Source organism: Oryctolagus cuniculus, chromosome 9 (assembly GCF_964237555.1).
Source record: "Oryctolagus cuniculus chromosome 9, mOryCun1.1, whole genome shotgun sequence".
Classification (NCBI taxonomy): domain Eukaryota; kingdom Metazoa; phylum Chordata; class Mammalia; order Lagomorpha; family Leporidae; genus Oryctolagus; species Oryctolagus cuniculus.
The window spans coordinates 42,848,676-42,871,480 of record NC_091440.1 but is presented as its reverse complement, the minus strand read 5'-3'; the positions used below and the strand labels follow the sequence as shown (position 1 = coordinate 42,871,480).

At 34.2% G+C, this 22,805-nt stretch overlaps 1 protein-coding gene and 1 pseudogene across 1 annotated transcript in view; both read right to left on the bottom strand.

Moving 5' to 3' along the window:
* KLHL1 (kelch like family member 1) overlaps positions 1–22,805 on the bottom strand; it is a 419,379-nt gene that overhangs the window by 240,873 nt on the left and 155,701 nt on the right. Inside the window, exon 4 of the mRNA XM_002712985.5 lies at positions 9,608–9,804. Within this exon, the coding sequence (XP_002713031.1) occupies positions 9,608–9,804 (197 nt within the window). The remainder of the gene's footprint in view (positions 1–9,607; positions 9,805–22,805) is intronic.
* On the bottom strand, positions 21,646–21,818 carry LOC127492251 (U2 spliceosomal RNA; annotated as a pseudogene).

Sequence of the window (22,805 nt, the reverse complement as noted above, 5' to 3'; positions counted from 1 at the left end):
ATGAGAAATGTTTTGTCTCATTTGTTAAAATTAAATAATTGGTTTCACTTTTTCGAGACTGTGCTTCATAGACTGAAAGGGCCCTTTAATGAAAAGTTTCTGAATTTCTTCCTAGTGACATCTCTTAGGGATAACTTTTGAACTATTTTAATAATGTAAGGATATTACAGGTTGATGAGATTCAACGATGGCAGATTAGGGAACAACATACTATGCTAGGCTAGGGTAAATTGTAAAAAAAAAAAAAAAGTGTAGGAAGTGAACTGTTGGGTAAGAATTGGAGAGAAAACTACACCGAAAATCTTAAAAGAGAAAGAGGAATGCTGTGGACCTGTGTGGAGGGTGTAGATGGGCAGCATGAACACAACACAAGCACACCTGCAGTAACCAAGAGCCGGAGTGGGTGGCAGCTTGGAGATGGAGGTGAGATTGGACTGCAGCATTGCATGGTGTTAGAGCTAGAGGGAGAGTGTGGCATGAGTCCAGACTGTAGCCCTGGGGGCTAGCAGTTGCTGGTGGTTGCCCGCAGACCCAGTGGAAGTAGAGGGGGCACATTTATCTCACCCCACCTTTCCCACAGCAGCTCCCACTGCCCAGCTAAGAAAAGGTGGGCACCATTTTGGGTTTGAGTGGGAGCTGTGGAAGACTTTGTGCCTGTGCACAACAACTGGCTGAGACAGGACGCCTTCTTGACAGTATTGGCAGCAGTAGTGGGAAGAGAGCAACATTCAGCCAGTGGCTCTTGTGTATGCCTGTGATCCAGAGATTCTAGCTGAGGGAACAATCTGCAGTTCTACTGACTGAACCTAGCAGGGAGGTGGTTGGGCAGCCATGTAGGACAGGGAGGTACCCACAGCCTACCAGGAGCAAGATGCCTAGAAAGAGTTTGGGGAACATCTGCCTCCCAGTTGACTGGACAGGTTGGCAGGGAAAAGAGAAACCCCTGCAATCAATGACTGTGGGAGTCATTGTATTGAGATTGTGGGGACTTAGTGGTTACATGAGAAGGTACAGTGTGTAGCTGGGTCTCTGGGGAATCACTGGATGTGACTCTATATGCTTGCAGCTCCTTGGTTGCCTAGAGCAGGAGGTCATTGCAGCAGAAACTGTGCTCACAGTGAGGATTGTGCAGATCATTTGTGTGGTTCATATGGTGGCACAGAACACACTGGGGACTAATACCCAGCCACTGAGATCTACCACACCCAACTGGGGTGTTACCCTGGGTACTCATGCCATCCCCTGACCAGAGCTCCTGGGCCATACCCACCATGCACCTCTTGGTATTCACTGAAAGTGCAGACATACTACTAAGTCACAGATACATACCTCATAGATGAAAGTCATCAGAGGAAAAAATAAAAAGTCAACTCCACAAATGCCTAAAAACAAATGCATAAATTTAAGAAACAAGGAAGACACCATGGCCCATCTCCCTGAAAGAAACACAAGAACATTTCAGTATTAGAATGTGAAGATGAATAGATGAGGAAATGCAGGAAATGGAATTCAAAAAATTAATCATGGAATTACTCAAAAACAATCAGAAGCAAATTCATGAACTAAAGAAAACCATATATGACATAAATGAAAACTAGCCATGAAATTGAGATTTTAAAAAGAAATCAAAATGAAACATCAGGAATGAAGAATTCAACAGGTCAAATAAAAAATGTGGTGGAAAGCTTTAATAGCAGATTTGGTGAGGCAGAAGAAAGAATAACTGAACTAGAAGACAAATCTTTGGAAACCATACTGTCAAACCAAAAATAAATAAATAAATAAATAAATAAAATACAAGAAGAAAAATAGAAAATATGAAAACAGTGTTGGAGATTTATGGGATACTATCAAATGACCCAACATATGGGTCTTAGGAATTCCTGAAGGTGAGGAAAGAGAGAATAGGCTATAAGGCCTCTTTAGTGAAATAATTACAGAAAAAGAAAGGGACATCCAAGTACAGGAAGCACTTAGAACTCCTAACAGACATGACCAGAAAAATTCTTCCCCGTGACACACTGTAGTCAAACTTTTCACAGTAAAGCATAAAGAAAATATTCTAAAATGTGCATGAGAGAAATGTCAGATTACTTCCAAAGGATCTCCCATTATACTCACAGCTGACTTCTTAACACAAACCTTTTAGGTTAGAAGGGAGTAGTGAGACATAGTCCAAGTTTAAAAGAAAGAAAAACCTATAAACCCAGAATACTGTACCTTGCAAAGCTCTCGTTTATGAATGAAGGTGAAATAAAGACTTTCCATAACAAACAGAAATTGAAAAAAAATCTATCACCACTCATCTAGCCTTAAAACAGATGCTTAAGGATGTGCTATACAAATAAACCCAGAAAATTAGCCAGCATTTATGAAAGAATGTGAAGGCAGAAAATCCCCCAGTAAAAGTACAAGAAATCCAAAATAAACAATAGGAAAATTTATGGAAAAAGGGCAGGGCCAAGTTATTATGTATCAATAGTCATCTTGAATATATATAGCCTGGCCCCAACTTTGCAGTTAAAAGTTATTGACTGGCTGAATGGATTAAAAAAAACAAGACTCAGCTATTTGTTGCCTACAAGAAATACATCTCACCAATAAGGACATATGCACACTGAAAGTAAAAGAATGGAAACAAATACTTCATGCTAATAGAAAGTAAAACTGCCAGATGTTGCTATCCTAATATCAAACAAACTAGACTTTAACATAAAAACTGTTAAAAGAGATGAATAAGGACACTATGTAATGATTAAGGAACCAATTCAACAGGAAGATGTGACTATAATAAATGTATATACTCCCAATTACAGGGTACCTGGCTTTAATGGATCTATGGGGAGACATAGACTCCAATACAATAATAAGAGGCACTTCAACATCCCACTTTCATCATGGACAGCTCAACCATATAGAAAATCAAAATAGAAAATCAAAAAAGAAACAAAAGAGCTAATTGAAACTACAGGCCAAATGAAACTAATTGGTATCTACAGAACTTTTCACCCAACAGTCAGAGAATATGCATTCTTCTCATCAGTGAATGGAATTTTCTCTAGGATAGACCATATACTAGGCCATAAAGCAAGTCTCAGCAGATTCAAAAGAATCAAAATCATACCATGCATCTTCTCAGGCCTCAATAGAATGGAGTTCAAAATCAACTCAAGAATCTCTACATCATACGTAAACACATAGAAACTGAACAGCATGTTCCTAAATGAATAGGGAGTCATAGAAGAAATCAAAAGAGAAATCAAAAATTTTCTGGAAACAAATAAAGGTGACAATACATCACATCAAAACTTGTGAGATACAGCAAAAGCAGTGATAATAGGGAAATTTACAGCAATCAGTGCCTGCATGAAGAAACTGGAAAGGTACCAAATAAATGAGCTATTAATGCATCTCAACAAACTAGAGAAACAACAGCAAACTGAACACAAAACTTTTAGGAGGAAATAAATAAAATCAGAGGAGAAATAAACAGATTTTAAAGCAAAAAAAATATAAAATATCAGTGAAATGAGGAGTTTGTTTTTCAAAAAAGTAAACAAAATTGATACACCATTGGCAAAGTAATAAAAAAAGAAAGAAAACTCAAATCACAATCAGAGGTGAAAAGGAAGTATAACAAAAGACACCACAGAAATAAAAATAATCATCAGGAATTACTACAAAGAACTGTATGTCAACAAATAAGGAACCTAAAAGAGATAGATACATTCTTAGACACATATAATCTGCCAAAATTGAGTCGTGAAGACAGAAAACATAAACAATGCAGTAAGCAAGATAGAAATTAAATCAGTAATAAAGACTCTCCCAACAAAAAAAGTCCAGTACTGAAAAACTTCACTGCTGAATTCTACCAGACATTTAAAGAAGTAACCACAATTCTTCTCAAGCTATTCAAAACAATTGAAAGGAAGGGAATCTTCCCAAACTCCTATGAAGCCATCATCACCTTTATTCCTAAGCCAGAAAAAGATATATCCAAGAAAGAGAACTACAGTGCAATATCCTCGATGAATATAGATGCAAAAATCCTCAACAAAATATTAGCTAATCAAATCCAATAACACATCAGAAAGATCATTGGCCTGGAGAAAGTGTGATTTATCCCTGATATGCAGGGATGGCTAAACATTCACAAATAAATAAATGTGATACATCACATTAACAAATTGAAGAACAAAAACCATATGGTTAGGTTATCTCAACAGATGCAAAGAAAGCATTGGATAATAGAAGGAACATTCCTCCACACAATCAAGGCAATTTATGACAAACCCATGGTCAGTGTCTTATTGAAGCATCCCCACTAAGATATGGAACAAGACAAGGATGTTCACTCTCATTGTTGCAACTTAATATAGTCCTGGAAGTTTTAGCCAGACCCATTAGATAAGAAAAATAAATCAAAAGGATACTAATTGGACTGGAAGAAATCAAACTATACCTATTTGCAGATGGCATGATTCTAAATAAAGAGGATCCAAAAGATTCACTAAAGAGTCCATTGGAACTCATAAAAGAATTGGGTAAAGTGGCAGAATATAAACTCAACATAGAAAAATCAAAAGCTTTTGTATACACAAAAAATATCATGTCTGAAAAAGAACTTTTAAGATCATTCCCATTCACAATAGCTCCAAAAAGAATTAAATAACTTGTAATAAGTTTAACCAAGGATGTCAAAGATATCTATGATGAAAATTATAAAATACTAAAGAAAGAAATAGAAGACATTAAAAATGGAAAAAAATCTTCCATGGTCATAGATTGGAAAAATCAATATCATCAAAATGTCAATACTACCAAAAGAAATTTATAGATTCAATGTGATCCCAATCAAAATACCAATGACATTCTTTTCAGATTTAGAAAAAAAAATGCTAAAATACATATGGAAACATAAGAAACCCTGAATAGCTAAATCAATCTTATACAACAAAATTGAAGCCAGAGGCATCACAATACCTACAGGGAGGTTATAATCAAAACAGGCTGGTTTTGGCACAAAAACAGACTTGTAGACCAATAGAACAGAGTAGAAACTCCAGAGATCAATTTGCACATCTACAACCAACTTACCTTTGACAAATGGAGATAAAATCAATCCCTGGTGCAAGGATACTCTCTTTAAGAAATGATGCTTAGGAAACTGGATCTCCATATTTTAGAAATATGAAAATAGAGGAACCGCCACTGTGGTATAGCAGGTAAAGCTGCCAACTGCAGTGCTGGCATCCCATATGGGTGCCAGTTTTAGTCATGGCTACTCCACTTTTGATCCAGCTCTCTGCTATGTCTTGGGAACACAGTAGAAGATGGCCCAAGTGCTTAGGCCCCTACACCCACATGGGAGACCCAGAAGAAACTCCTGACTCCTGGGTTCGGCTAGGCACAGCTCCAGCCATTGTGGCCATCTGGGGAGTGAACCATCGGATGGAAGAACTTTCTCTCTCTCTGCCTCTCCTTCTCTCTCTGTGGAACTCAGACTTTCAAATAAATAAATAAATAAATAAATCTTTAAAAAAAATAGACCCATACTTCACACCTTAAACAAAAATGTACTCAAAATGGATCGAAGATGTAAACCTACAACCTGATACCATCAAATTATTAGAGAACATTGGGGGAACACTGCAAGACATTGGTATAGGTAAAGACTTATTGGAAAAGATTCCAGACACATAGGTAAAAGCAGCCAAAATTGACAAGTGGGATTATATCAAGCTTAGAAACTTCTGCACTGCAAAAGAAACACTCACCAAAGTGAAGAACAACTCAGAGAATGGGAGAAAATATTTGCAAACTATGCAACTGATAAAGGGCTATCACCTAGAATCTATAAAGAGCTCAAAAAATTACATAACAAAACAAACCCAGTTAAGAAATGGGCAAAGGACTTGAATAAGCATTTTTCAAGAGAGGACATTCAAATGACCAACAGACACTTGTTAAAATCCTCAGGATCACTAACCATCAAGGAAATGCAAGTCAAAACCACAATGAGGTTTTACCTCACTGCAGTTAGATTGACTCTCATACAGAACTCAATAATCAACAAATGCTGATAAGGATGTGGGGAGAAAGGTACCCTAATTATCCATGTATTACTTTATTCATTGCAGACAATAATGGTCTTTTCAACATTTCTTCAGGTTACATGATTATAAAAGATTTACCAGGGCTGGCATTGTAGAGCCAGCTGAATTTCTAGCTGCTCCAATTCCTATCCATCTCCCCACTGATTTGTCTGGTAAAACAGCAGAAGATGCCTCAAGTACTTGATTCCCTGCCACCCACATGGCAGACTCAGATGATGGCCTGACCCAACCCCAGATGCTCAGCCATCTGGTGAAGAACCAGGGAATGGAAGATTTCTCTGTCTCTCTGTGTGTGTTGCATCTTTGTATGTGTGTGTGTGTGTGTGTGTGTGTATACTTCTCTCTGTAACTGTTTTTCAAATAAATCTTTAAAAAATTGACCATTTTTGTTATTCTCACTTAGTTCTGTTTGTTACTCTCTACTGTTTTTTAACTTTGATATCCAGATTTAAGCACCAGTCTCATAATGAAATCTAATAGAGCACAATAGGATGGCTTTCCACAATGGTTTTGGTGCAGTCTGTAAATTCATGCAGCCAGTATTTAAATCAATGTTTTAGAATTAGTTTCACACTTCTTCCCAAGGCTTGCTATCAGATTTTTTCAGTATTTTGCACATGAACCACTGCAAAGCTGGATCACATTCCCTGAATAGATTTTGGAATCATTTGCATAAAATCAATAGCTGAAGCCAAATAAGTGAATGAAATCTGTAAAGGAAAGCTATGAAATCATATAAATTGTAAGGAAACATAGACAGCAATTAAGGTCCTTTGAAGATGCAGTTTGTATCTAAAAAGTTTAGTAGGGGCCAGCAATGTGGCGTAATGGGTAAAGCTACTGCCTACAGAACTGATTTCCCATATGGGCCAGTTCAAGTCCTGGCTGCTCCATTTCTAATCCAGCTCTCTGCTATGGCTTGAGAAAGCAGTAGAAGATGGCCCAAGACCTTGGGAGACCAGGAAGAAACTCATGACTCCTGGCTTCGGATCAGCCTAGCTCTGGCCATTGCGCCATTTGGGGAGTGAACCAGCATATGGAAAACCTCTTTCTCTCTGCCTCTCCTTCTCTCTCTGTATAATTCTGACTTTCAAATAAATAAATAAAATTTAAAAAAAAATTCCCTCCAGCAGACACTGCTTAAAATAAATAAATAGTTTAGTAAGAAAGTCAAAAACTAAAAAAAAAAAAAGTTACTTATGTACTAAACAGTGAACCAAACAGTTGAAGCCAATAAAGAAGCTAATATGAGATGATTTGTTACTAAACCAGCCAAGAAGAAAAAGAAAATAAAACACATAGGTTAGCTTTAAAAGCATAGATTATAGAAATTAGGTGAGAACAGAAGCCTGATTAGACAAGGATCAGTGGCAAATATGTATGAGAAATGATAATATCAGATGCGAACCACTCAACGTGATAGAAACAGAGCTCTATGAAAATAATCAGTCAATAAATCTCCTTGACACAATTCTCAAAATTAAATAACAAAAAGCCCTTCAGAACATAGAGTGTGCTAACTAGAACCCTTCCATATTTATATTTTAAGTATATTTTCTTGTAGAATATGTACTGTAAGGCTCTAAAGAGAATATATCTTTGCTACTATCTGACAGATTGCAGAACAGTCCAAGCAGCTGCTAGGAAAGCATTTTTATTTACTAAATTAATAATTTCAAACTAGACCAGAAGGGACTAGTATCCCTCTGGATAGGGGCTCATATTGTTCCTTTGTTTAACTAAGACAGAAGCTCCTAATTGTCATGAAATGTGCCTAATTAAGTGACAGAATTTAAACTTTGGTATTTTGGTTGTTGAAGTATTTGTTTATATTGATTTTTTATGCTTCATATTATCTCAAAAGAACAACCATACCCTTTCATGGAATATTTCTAAAGAAGGATTTGTCAATCCAATTACATATCATATATCCACTTCCTTTCATTTTTATACTTTCATCTAATTTACTAATCTGCTTAAGAGATTAAAGAATGAAATGAAAATAATATTGAAACTGTTCAAGAATAGCAACTACTTTTAAGTGATTGATTTGTATTAGTGATTTCAAAACCATTAAATTTGATGATAGGAGTTTTAAAGTAAATAAAAACCATAAAACTTAAGACATATCTTATATCAATTATTTCTTTGAGCTGGAAAATAAAAGTTTTATAATAGTTCACTGCTGGCTTTTTAATAATAACATTCAACATATTAATAACATTAATAATACTAGAAAAAATGACTAACATATATATAGAGCTTATACCAAGAACTATATTTACTGATTTTAGAATAGTTACTTCTTGTACATGAAATATTATAGGTAACTGTTTCCTCTAGAATTAAAATAATGTAAAAAAGCCACACCATAAGGTCCATGCATTTAAAGTATACAATTCTAATGTCTTCTACAATCTTTATGGAGCTATTAAAGATACATACATATGCATATGGGAAGAAAATCAAAGAAAAATATATAATAGGCTTACTAAGTGATAGTCATTCAGTTTCAACTTTTGAATCATGAAAATGCTACAGAAAATTAAGCTTATAAAACACAGAACAATTGCATCACTTATATGAATATTTTCCTTTAATAAAGAAGCTCCCAGGATTTCTAGCATCTAACATTGATTATACAAATAAATGCTATGCAATATATAGTATAACTTTAAGATCATTTTCTCCACAAATCGCACAGTCCTATCCATGCCAAATACAACATGGTATGATGGAGGGATTGAAAGAAAAATTCAGAAAAATACAAAAAAAGTAGCAGCTATAGAAGTGGACATAACAAAATAAATCTGCTTCAAATAATTAAGAATTGAGGAACAAACATTTGACCTGGAGATTAAGACACCTGACTTCCATATTTGAGTTTCAGGGTTTGACTCCCAGTTTACTCCTGATTCCAGCTTCCCACCAGTGTAGACCCTGCAAGGCAGCAGCTAATGGAGCTGATAATCAGCTCCCTGCCACCCATGCATGAAACCTGTATTGATTTCCTGGCTTTTCACTCTGATACCAGGCCAGCTCTGGCCACAGTGGGCATTTGAAGTTGAGCCAGAGGATGAAGACTCTGCATCTGTCTGTTTCTTTCTCTCTCTGTCTTTCCATCTCTGCCTGCCTCTCAAGTGACACAAATTTGTAACTAGAGAAATGCTAAATATTTGAGGAGATAGACATACTTATCCTGAATAGGAATTACACAATGTTTACATGCATTGAATCATCACATTGTACCCCCAAATTATGTTGATTTTATTGTTGTTAAAAGGATAAAATCAATACAAATAAAAAATTAAATCCCATCAATATTAGTATCTGTATTGTCTGCAAGATATAAATAAGGACAAAAACAATAATGAAAATCTCTATGTATACTTTTTCACTTGAAATTATAAAATACTGTGAGGTATACTATATCTCATAATAAAAAGTATACTGTATATCTCTCATACTAAAATATTAAATTTTCTTACCATTGTGTAGCTGTGGGCCACCTTCATTAACTCAATGCATCCCTGAGCATCTGCAAATGCTCTGATTCCTAAACAGTTAGATGGGTGCAAAAGCTTCATGAGGAAGTGGCAGCACACTTCTACTACTTGAGGGAGCTGAAGAAGGCATGCTGCAGCCAGCAGATTTTCAATAGTGTCTTCCTTTAACTCCAAGCAACCTAAACATAAGTGAATTATGAAAACATCAAATAACATGTACCATTCTGTTCTTAAAGCATAAAAATTATCTGAACCTCAACTGATAATCAAAATAAGTATAATTCAATGTAAGGGAGTAATTGTTTTAACTACTTTACCTTTCTCACTTCAGGTAATGTTTACAATCACCCAGTACATATATGCAGTTTAAACTAAATTCAATACATATATACAGCTTTAACCACATTGTCTCTATACACTTTGGTGTAACTATAGTTCTTCATTGGGTTATGAAATAAAAAGAAGAGAAAAATAAGATTCAAATTATATGTCTTCAAACTTAAGAGAGCAGAAAAATCCATGTTTATGAAAAAAATCTATATTTGTAAATGAATGTGGAATACTTGTGTGCATTAATATATGTATATCAATTTATATATGCATGTTTATAGATTTAACTCTATATATAGTATTTTTATAGTTTTAGTATTTAACTCTCTTTACTCATGTTTACAATTTTCTGTAATATTTAATTACTTTTGGTCAATTATAGCTGTAATATTTTCTGTTCTGTTTTCTTATATTAATAAGATATGATATACAGTAATGAACAGGGATTTATAGGGGTATATTTATTTTCTTAATTTTTCCAGCAATTGCTGGCACTACTGATCTAATCAAAGACCACACATTCCATTTATGTTCCTATGATCTCTTTAAATCTAAAGTAGTTCTCAGGATTTGTTTTTTCATGCACGATATTTATATTGGTGAAGAAGTCAGGTGACTTGTTTTGTTGCATTCCTCAGTGTGGTCTTGCTACTATATTTACCCATTATTAGATTTGATAAAACCTTTTTGGCCATAGAGGTATTTTGCACTCGTAGTGCACCATCAGAAGCCTACGATGTCATTATGCTCCACTATTGGTGTTGCTAAGTTTGGTCCCTTGGTTAAAGCAGTATCTGCAGATTTCCTCATTTCAAAGAAACGCTTTCTTTCATAATTAATAAATAATCTCTTCAGTGAGGAATAGCTTTCCTAGCAAGCATGACATTTCACCCATAACTTAACATGTTTAATAGATAAAGTGTACTATATTTTATTTATGAGTTTCACTGAAAGAAGAAGATGCCAAAGGAATCTAGAGTGAGCTTCTAAGTGTAGCAGGAAATTTGGAGAATAAAAAAAGGAGCAGATAAATTAGGCACACTAAATTGAAAGGGACTGTGAGCAGAGTAAAACTAAGATACTTTTAAATATATATTAATATGCAGTTAAACTTAACATCTACATTTTAATTTCAGTATAAAATATGAATACTATGCCAATGATACAATTTAAAGTTGTTATTTAAAGTCACAAGATTTTAATGAACTTTCAAGGAGCCTGTTACTTAGATATTAAAAAGCACAAGAACACTGAAAATAATAATGGAGGACAGGAGACACTAAGCAGAGGAGACATTTATCTACAGAAACAGAATTCTTTGTGGTATTTATACCTCATAGTTTTGACAATATTGTAAGGGAGCCATAATGATTTGAGAGATTTTAAGAAAGCTTATATTAATGATAATTACTGACATACAGTTAGATGGATAATATGTAAGTATAATGATCTGTAGAAGATCAAAGATACTTGCTTTTAAAACAATTATTCAGTACAATTTCAAATAGTGGGTTAGCACTGAACCACATAAAAATTCAATCAGAATTTTAGCAGACCCTCTTCTAGTCTTTTATTTTAAAAATGGAAAAAAAATGAATGTTCACAGGTGATGTGGAATAATTTTTAAAAGTTACCTATTGGTATCTTTGGAAATAAATTTTGGAGTTATAATGATTATCTCAAAAAGTTTAAAATGTTCAATTAATTTCAACTTAAAATACGTCCAATGAATGTTTCCATTTGTAAATGCCAGAAAGGTGCAAGTGGGATATTAGCAAGAGTTGAGCTTGAATGCACATAAATTGAGCTACCTCATGCATGATATATTTCTTTGCATGTATAACCTGGCTATTTCTCTGACAGACTTAGATGGCAAAATACAAAAATCTTCTAAGTGTTTGACTTAAAACTTAACTTTAAATAAACATGAATACTGTTGAAGAATAAATAAATTCTACATATCCATTCTATTTTCAAGAGATAACATTGTTAAATAGATTCACTAAGAGGTAGGTATCCTAGAAATATTTAGCTTAGAAATACCTTTTAGCTGCTTGAAATGTAAGATAACTAAGGAACCTATGATTTTAGTGAAAGGAAACTCTTAGGATTTGTTTTTAAATAAAACAAATAGTTATCATCTCTCCTAACAAATCCAAAGCGAGACCATCTCCTGATTTAATTAAAGGGTCAACACATCTTCAAGTCACAGATGCATTCTCAAACCATATTCTCAATTACCCTCACAGCTGTTCCTGTTAACACCTGTGCTATATTATCATTTTTATCTATAAAATTTGTTATGTTGAACAAATTACCCCCAAAAGTATATTAGAAATATTTTACTAGACAAGTGCAAAAACTCTATATAAAACCAGAGTAAATTAAATATTATATATTTAACTACCATTAATTCTTTCTCTCTAATGAATAAGAGATATATAAGTTACTCTAGAAACTAAACTTCAAAATTGATGTTTTTATTAAATTATAAGGATTTACAGATAATATTAATACATATAAGAATTTACAGATATTTTAAACACATATAAATTTACAGAAAATTGCAAAGATTTTCCAGAAATTTCCCATATAATGTAGATATGGTTTCCACTGTTATTAACATCCAGATTTATCTTTTGGGTGGCATGGACCCAACTATTTGAGCTGTTACTGCTGTCTCTGAGAGTGCACATTAGCAGGAAGCTGGTATCAAGTGAGGAGTTGGGACTTGAATCCAGGCACTCTGATATGGGGCTCCCAAGCTGTGTCTTAGCCAATAGGACAAACGCCTGTCCTGACTTTGACAATTTTGAGGAGCATGAATCCATTATAAGTATAGTGTTACATGTGTGTTCAAATTATTTTTGAATATTTTTAAAACTCAAAGCAAATCTGAGTGTCAGATTTTAATACCAGAAAACATGTGGTTATGTTTGCTTTTATTTTATGAAAATTGATTATTCCTTTCCCTTTGTTTTGGTAACTGAGAAACTGACACAGATTGGTATTCCATTTCTAAGAAGAAAAACAATCAATGCACTGACTTATGGTGCAAATCATATCATGAATGATTTGATTTTAAGTTTGAATGGCATTTACTGGTATTTTATTTTCATTTTTGAGATTGATCTATCACAGGTATTGTAAAACCAAATTCAACCTGGTAATTTTTTTTATCTATACTACTTTAATCAGGAGTACAGAATGGGGATTAAAAAGGCTAAGTATAAGAGAATGTAACTTCTATTGGCAGATTTTAGCAATGGTAATCAGAAGCAAGTTCCCAAAGAACCAAACTGAATTGAATTGATCTGCAAAGCTTTTCCATCTTGAGGTGCTTAAATATTTTATGCACTGTCTCAGGGGTGTGCTGTAAAAAGGAAAAGTAGGTAGTTTTGATATTTTAGTATCAGATACTCTGTTGATTTGAAAATTCTATCATCTACCTGTTTGTGAGACCACCATTCCCACTTCCTTTTCACTCTAGGGCTTCTGTTTTGACCTTGTTTGTTTGCTTAACAGATCATTTTCTTTTGGGTTCTGTCTCGCTTCCCAATTATGCTTAATACATTATCTTCTTCTGTTTGTGCTTTCATCTGAGATCACCATTTACATTCTGCCTATATTCAATTTTTTCTTAAAAATCTTCATGTAAAAATTCTTCATATTATTTCTTAGTCCCAGTGAACTGGAAAAGAAATAGTTGCAAAATGTTGTTGCAGGATTATGTGGTATTGCTCCAAGGAGGGTGAAATTCTTTCCTAAAACACAAACCAGCATCATCCTACATCTTCTCTTCCCTCATATATTTTACTTTATTTAAGATAAATAAATGTAAGAAGGATAGTCTGTACCTAGGTCTTAAATTTGTTTTATTTACCTTAATTTGGCAAATAGAATAATGCTTTTTCAAAAAAATTTTAAAAATGTCTTGTAACATCATTTTTAGGTTAGTCTGATTTTCCAATTGTTCGCGAAATGCTCATTAGTCAGAAATGTTATTTACTTCCATCACTACTGTTTAGAATGTCTTTATTGATTTTTTTATTCTCTTTGTACTGCTAAACATTTCTTCAGAGAAGAAAAGATGGCATGAGACAAGTCAGACTCACGTGAATGCCTTTTGGCTGGGTTATGTTCTCTGGTTGAACAATGTAAGAGGAATGCAATACCATCTACAGTGTGCCAGAGAAGGAAATTCAAGTATATAGTCCAGAGGAATCAGCAATCAAGGCATTCATTCAGCATATCTTGTAGAGTACACCATCCACTTTTGGCTGAAATCTGTTTTTGTTTGTGTTTTATTGACTAGCACTGACCATCCATCATCCGAGAGAAACAAGACATTTAAAATTAAAGTGCTTAGCATTCTCATTACAAATTTTCTTTCCATATGAAGGGTAGGCAAATTTGTCAATGAAGATGGCAATTGGTCTTTTATGGAAGTATAAAGAATAGTTTAGTGAAAGGGTTCTTTGGCTTACTTTTAATTGTTTCAGTTGTTTTCCTCATGTAACACCTGCAAAAGTAAAATCTGTACCTAATTTTAATAGAAATATTAAGAAATAGTCAAAGCGTAAGCAAAATAGTATTTTTGAAGATGTGTTATCTTGGGGTGAGCATTTGGCCTAGTAGTTAAGATACTCCTTAAGACACCTGCATTCCATATTGGAGTACCTGAGTTTACATCTTGGCTGTGATTCCCAATTTCAGCTCATAAACCTGGTAGGTAGCTGGTAATAGCTCAAGTGGTTGGGTCCCTGTCACCTATTTCTGAGACCTGCATTGAGCTCCGGGCAGCCAGGCCCAGCCTTTGCCATTGTAGTCTGGGGAATGAACCAGCAACCAGCAGATGGGAGCATTCTTTCTCTTTGTTTTTCTGGCTGGCTAGTGCATCCTCTCTCTCGCTCACTCACTTGCTGTTGCTCTCTGTCTCTTTTTGGCCTCTCAAAAATAAAAAAGAGAGAAAAAGAAATGTTTAATGTTTTCTTTAGTAACACATAGGAAGCAATGCTTTTGTTTCCCCAAGTGTAAGATATTGTTATACTGTTGATATCATGGGGCACAGCTAAGATGTATGCAACAATACTCTAAAAATGTTAAATACTAAGCACAAATAACTTTTTAAAATATTTATTTATTTGAAATACAATGCCACAGAGAGGGAGAGGCAGGGGCAAAGGCAGAGAGAGAAGTCTTCCATCTATTGGTTCACTTCCCAAATGGCAACAATGGCCAGGGCTGGGCCAGACTGAAGCCAGGAGCTAGAGGCTTCTTCCAGATCTCCCACATGGGTGCAGAGGCCCAAGGGCTTTGGCCATCTTTTGCTGCTTTTCCAGGCCCTAGCAGAGAGCTGGATGGAAAATGGAGCAGCCAGGACTTGAACCAGCACCCACGTGGGAATCTGGAACTGCAGGAGGCAGCTTAACCTCTATGCTACGGGGCTAGCCCTGCATGTATAAGTTTTAAATAATTCTTAGTTAGATGAATATAACAAGAGTCAGTGTAGACTTAAAACCATGAAGTACAATATTATGAAACTCAAAGACTGAGGATGTGCTACTATTACGAATCTCAAAGACTAAGATAGTGCTACTATCTTAAAAAATCTGAATATTTTCTCTATTTTTTTCTCAAGTTGTTCATGATTTCATGTACGTGATTTTAAGTGTAAAAAATTATATTTGACAACAGTTCGTAGAAGACTAATTCTAAAGTCATGCTTTTCAATCATTGTGGCGATGACAAAAGCACATAGGAGCTATATCACCATTTATAGTAAGCAGACAGAATGTTCATTAACTCTTAGTAGAAATGTTGTTGAAATTATAACTAGAATATTGGACCATGGTTCCACTCTTGTGTATTTTTGTCAACCCATAAGTAAACATACGATTTTTGTATAACATATTAAGTACCCATCCCAGAATGTTTGTAAAATTCAAATATAATTAATGAATTGCAAAAATGATAGAAACATTTCAAATATATAAGGCAGAAAGTTTGTAAAGATATATGTACTATATATATGTACTATATAACATGTAATACTATATGTTATATACACACATATATGCTATATATGTATATATAACATATAACTTATATAGTACTATATGTTATATAGTACATATACCTTTGTACTCTAATACTATATGTTATATATATATGCACATATATATGTTATAGTGCTATGTTATATAGTACATATATGGTACATAGATATATGTATGTATACATATGTATACATGTATACATAGATATGTATATAGTACATATACAGTATATATCTATGTATAGTACATAGATATACAGTATATATCTATGTACTATATATAGTACTATATAACATATAGTACTATATGTTATATGTTATATATACACATATATAGTATATATGTGTGTGTATATGTGTATATATAGTATATAGTATATATGTATATATATAACATATAGTATTGTATGTTATATAGTACATATATATAGTACATTTATCTTTACAAACAGCCTTTTTATAATTTTGCAAAAATTACAGAAATGAATATTATGAACAATCTTCATAACTGAGTGCTGACTATGCTTATGAAATGCTAATCATTATGTTGAAAATTAATTTTATGAGTTCATTTATGCCTTAAAAATACCCTTCTCAAAGACTAATAGTTTTCCTTTCTTTCTGTTGAAGAATCTTAAAATTCCTTAAAGTTTGATAATTTGAACAAAATTCATAACTGCAAAGTAGGGGAGCCCAAAGGGTACTCAAATACTTAATGAGAAAAGAAATAGGCCATTGCCAATTTGAATAAATGCCCACCAATCAGAATAAACTCTAGGCTGCCCATAGCACAGTATATTCTATTTGAATATCAGTCCCACAAAAAGCAAAGGTCAATCCCCATATTTGAGGTTAAATCTACGCACTCCACAGTACTGCCTCTCAAGTAGAACATAGTAACATAGGCAGAAATTTTAGAATTGCACTGGAGGTGACATTAACTTCAGGGAGCCAATACAGTGGTATAGTGGGTTAAGCCTCCTCCTGCCATGCTTTCATCCCATATTGGCTGTTCCACTTCTGATCCAAATATTGGCTAATGTGCCTGGGAAAGCAACAGAAGATGGAACAAGTGCTTGTGCCCCTGGCACCCATGTGGGACACCTGGATGAAGTTCCTGACTCCTGGCTTCAGCCTGGCCCAGCCTTGGCCATTGTGGAAATTTGGAAGAGTGAGCCAGTGAATGGAAGATATTTCTCTCTCCTTTCAGTCTCTCCCTCTCTCTATGTGTAACTCTGTTTTTCAAATAAATGAATAAATATTTTAAAAAATTATCTTGAGAACACATAGTCAATCCATGTGATAAATGCTGAAGCATTCATCCTGAAAGTTACAAGGTGACAATTCTTCCCTTCTAGTACCCAAAGTACAGGATATGTTAGCAGTCACAATCCTGGAGGAAACAATAAAATAAAATTGAAACTTTTTTAAAGGAAGTAATGCTGATTACAAAATGGGATCTTGGAGATTTTTAGAAAGTAGATCTAGGACATATTGCAATAAAACCTAACTCTCACTCTACAGCTTGCAAACATCAATATTTATCATAGTTACTCATTTGCAGTCCCTCTGTTAAAGCACATAGAATAGAGCCAAAGTATTCTTCAGTAACAAAATAAAAAACACTGTAACTGTACAAAGCATACCTATTTTTGATTACATATTTTGATACAATAATTTCTTCCAAACTAAGTTTACACAAAATTTGTCGGTTTTGAATGTTTTCATGAGCATGTTAGTACACGTGCGCACACACACACACACACACACACACACACTCAGAGATTAATTGTTAAAATAATGGAACAGTAGAATCATAATGTCAAAACACATCTTATACCAGAGATTTTATTTTTATTATTCTCGCTTTCTTCTTATTTAATATATAGGCTGTTCCAATATCCTGGGAAAATTGCTTAAATCAGTACTTTTAAATAATGGGTGATAATATATAAAAACATTCTTTGAAGGCTCAGTTTCTTAAATTGAGAGTACAATTTCTCATCTAGTAAAAATCCTGTTTAAAACTAATATTGTGTTAATGTGCTTGCATAATTCATGCCACTTGAATTAGACCTGTATTAAAAATGAAAAAAATCATTTACTTTTAATGACAATAAAAAATTCTGAAGGGAGTTAAGATGGTAAAATTCATGCTGAATATATTGACGTATGCCTTTTAATATTAAAGCAGAACATTAAATATCTCAACTTCTGTGTTTATGTAAGTCATTCAAATATTTGGCAGTAAGCAGAAATGATCTTAACATTCCTTTAGCATGTACACAGACTCTGACAAACTATTTTTTTCTTTTTAACAAGGATGCTACCTCTTTAGCATGATTAAAGGTAAGCTATTTGGCAGTTTAATTTTCTACCCCTCTTCTAAATACCACTACTAGATGGGCAGCTTCCTTTATTTAAACCTTGTCCTTATCAGTTTTCTACAGGACCTGACACTTTGTTAGTAACCCTGCAATTCCATCTCCCATATTTGTTAGAACTCTATTACCTTACACATCAATGCACACAGTATATTTTCAAGCATGTCAGGATAGTAACGATTATGTAAGAGATAAGCACAGAAGAAATTTCTATCACTATGAAGGCAACATAAAAATGTAATGAATCTCAATGCATCGTTTTCAAAATATGATATTTCCTCCTTTCTTTTCACAATATGATCATCAACTTTTGCTTTACACTGAAATATAAGTGTGTGTGTGTGTATGTGTGTGTAAGCAAGAGGACTTAAAATAGTTCATGAACAGTGCACATTATGGAATAACTATTTATGAGCTTCAATGATATTTGCATTAAATAATCTTAATTTTTGAAGAAACTGTGTGTGTGTGAAATCAATATATTAACCCTCTTTTACACTATTCTCAAATAAGAAAATAGTAGCTATGAATATCAAAAGTATGTTTATGGGGCAGCGCTGAGGACCTGCAGGTTAAGCAGCTACACCAGGCAGCCACATCTAACATCTGACTGCTGGTTCATGCCCTGTTTAATATGCTTCTGATCCAAGTGCCTGCTGATGTTATCAGGGAGGCCGTGGGTGATGGCTCAGATATTTGAGTCCCTGCCACTACATGGGAGACCAGATTGGCATTCTTGCCTCCTGACTTCTGCTTGGTCCAGCCCCTGTTGCTGTTGCCATTGGCAGAGTTAGCTAGCATGTGGACAATGTCTGCTCGTTCTCACTTTCACTCACGCTCTATCATTGTGCCTTTCAAATGAAAAAATAAATATTATTAAACAGCATGTTTATACTGAAAGAAGATAACTGAAGATAGTTACTTTAAGTTTTATATTTGAAAGTTCTTAAAGGTGAGGAATATCTGTAATTGAAAACACTGTATTTCAAAGCCCAGGGTAGGGCATTAGCAGATGGTAGACTCATAGTAAAACATGAGAGTTCTTCACGCATTCAAAAGGACCATCGGGCAGTAATATGCCTAAATGCTCAGGCAGCACTGCTAACTGAGGGAACAAACCATATATGTAGAAGTGTACAATAAACTATTTGAGAACAAGGCTATCCTGAGTCATTCCAACAAACTCCTGTATTAACTGATACTCTACAGAAAAGCAGTAATATTGCAGAGAAAATACCATTCTATTTATCTCATGATGATTTTTGCTAATCCATTTTTGAGATATCACAAGTATAATACTCAATTTTATATTGTTGTTTTTTACATCTATTCTGTATGCGCAAATCGCCATCTGTAAAATGTATAACATTCAGTATGGAACATCTTTTTATTTTTAAAATTTTTTATTTATAAAAAAGGAACAAATTTCAAGCATTCCGTATATACAGTTTTAAGAACAGTTTTAAGAACTTTCCACCATACCCTTCCTCCCTCCCTCACTCTCATTCTTCCTCCTTCTTCATTTCTTATTTTCCTTGAATTTTTCAATGAAATATTTTCAATGAAACATTTTCAATTTATTTTATAATCACAAGATTAACTGTCAACAAAATAAAAATTCAACAAGTAAGTAGAAAAACCACTATTCCTCAGGAGTATTGACAAGGGCTATAAGTAATATTCAAATTTCAAAATATAAATTTCACTCATTTTTATACTCTGTATATTAGTTACCACAAGTCATGGTGGAGTATCTAAAATTTAGGCATCTGAATTTTCCAAGTGGTTTCAAAAATTAGCGATACAAAAGCATAAAGCCCAACTATAATTTTCTTCTCTGACTCCGTGCTCCTGAGGATGTTCCATGGAATAACTCCAGAGTAGTTTTGTCTTTGCTTAATCAAAGGTATCACTGCCGACTAAATAACATTCTATGTCGTTTTTTTCTAAGTGAGTCGAACTATAGAATAGAAGCTCCATTACATACAGCAAAATATTTGCATAAAAGCTGTTTCAAATTCCAATTGACACTACCCAACTGAGAATGACATGAAGTGGATAGAATTTCAGTGATTTGCTTTTGGTAAGAAAGAAGAAGAATGGGAGAGGGAGGACAAAAGGGAGACAGAAGAGGAGGAAGAAGAGGAAGGTGAGGGCAAGGAGGAGGGGGAGGGGGAAGGAGAGCAGGAGGAGAAGAAGGAGAAGGAGGAAGGGGGGAGGTGGAAGGGGAGGAGGAGAAGGAGAAGCAGGGGGAGGGGGAGGGAGAGAGGGAGGAGGAGGAGAAGGAGGGGAAAAGGGAGGGGTAAGGGGGGGAGAGGAGGAGGAGGAGAGGAGGAGATTAAAGAAGAAGAAAAGAAGAAGCAGAAAAAGAACAAATAGCTTTTCTTTTATACCTTATTCTAAATATTCTGTGGATATAAAATTTGTTTAAAGGATTATTGAGTTTTAAGCCCTATCCTACCAATTACAATTTATATTCTCACAATATTCAGTGGGGCTGCCTTCATGAAATAAGTTGTTAAGTACCATTTATGGTTTGATTTTGAAAAAATTTAAATAAAAACTTACAATTACATATTTCCTGTATTACAACTGACAATCCAATTAAAAATTTTAAGGGGCCAATTGTAAAAGGTTTTTGCTTTGGACTGTGAATGGCTAAGATTACAAGCTAATTTTCTAGTGAAAAATTATGAAGTAACCCAGTGGAAATTTTTGCATGAAGAAATTTTACAACTGGATACATAGGTAGTTAAGAATTAGAAAAGTGATATGAGCCTCAAATTAGGATACACAATTATACTAACACCATCATATATTTTAATTTCCTTTAAATTTCAGATATATTATAATGTGTGAAAAATTGATCTTATGTTGATTTTTAACTTAAGTACAGAAGTAATTGCAATAGGTAGTCATCATATTTTCATAATTAGGTCATTATCCTGCATATTTTCAAGAATATGTCTTTAATTTTGTCAACATAAAGACCCTAGTGGTTTTCTTTACTCTGTGTTACATTTTGCTAGATATTAAGCTTTTCTTCATTATATATTTCTCTTACAAAATAAAACCTATTTACTATGCCTTTTGAGCTACTATTGCACTCACCCCTTGGTATTCACATCAGTCTTCCTGGTAACCATAAAAAAATTCAAAAAAGTGTAAATAATTGCTTTAGTTCATACTGAAACTCACTTAAACCTCTTAATTCCTTCTCACTTCATTTGCTGAATGAGGTTAAAAAAAAAAAGTAAATTCAGCTGGTATATCCCATGTCTTACTAACCACAAATTTTTAATATATGAAATTCTAAAATTTTTAAAAGACCCTTCTTTCTTCCAACAATGATGAAATTGTGTATTTCCTGAAGCTACACTTGGTACTACACTTGATCTTAGCCAAAAGGCCAAGAAGCGATAATCCCTGAAGCTTACTCCACTCAAAAAGGCATTTCAGTGTTCTTTGCCCTATTATCCTTTCCTTAATTTCTAAATGTCAATCAAATATATTAGCTACATATTTCTTTCAAATCTTATGAACTTTCCAGAGATCATGGAAATGTTTTTGTTAAAGTCACTTTAAAAAACTCTGATCCATCTCTGTTGAACACATTGCTTTTAGAGCTAAAAGTTAACTATAAATTTTTGACAGTTGATTCTTGTGAGATTCTTCCAAGCCACTCAACCTTAAAATTTAAGAAAATATTCTGAAATTGCTGACCCTTTAAATGTATTCTTGTTCATTCATTTTTCTCTCCTTTCTGGGATGCATTTATTTTTAGACTTTTTTTTCAAATCGCAGTTAGCTGGCTAGCTCAACAGTCCTAGACACATAGACTGCCGCCTTTCTTCCTTTTCTCAGAAACTGTAAACTTTTCTCTACAATTGTTGGAATTTTTAAATTGTATGTAGCAAGAAACAAGGTACATATTATGTATGGTGCCTGCAAATCCCCCAGTAACACCACATAAATTATTTGCTCATCTAGCACATGGCTGTTAACTCACAATTGGAATTTATATCTCACTTGGAAGACAGGGGTATTGGTGCAAAGGCCAAATCGGCAGGGCACCTGAAAGGCAGCATTTTGTTCCATCTACCTTCCACAAAGCAGAGCCAAATATGGGTCATTACAGTCGGCAGGGAGCCTTGAAACACCTTCTAACTTTGTGCAGTAGGATGCTGAGAGTCTTTTGACCTAGTTTTGTACATAAGAAATGCAAGGCTGTGGGCCATGGTGACTGGAAGTGATAGATCTATGTATTTCCGTTATTGCAAAGATCCTAAAAAGTGTTAGCTTTGTGATTTTTCTCATTCCAGAAAACAAAAATGTGATGTTTTTCTCTATATATATTTCTGTTTTTGCAAACTGAAATTGAACTGAGATTGTCCTAATATTCTCCTCA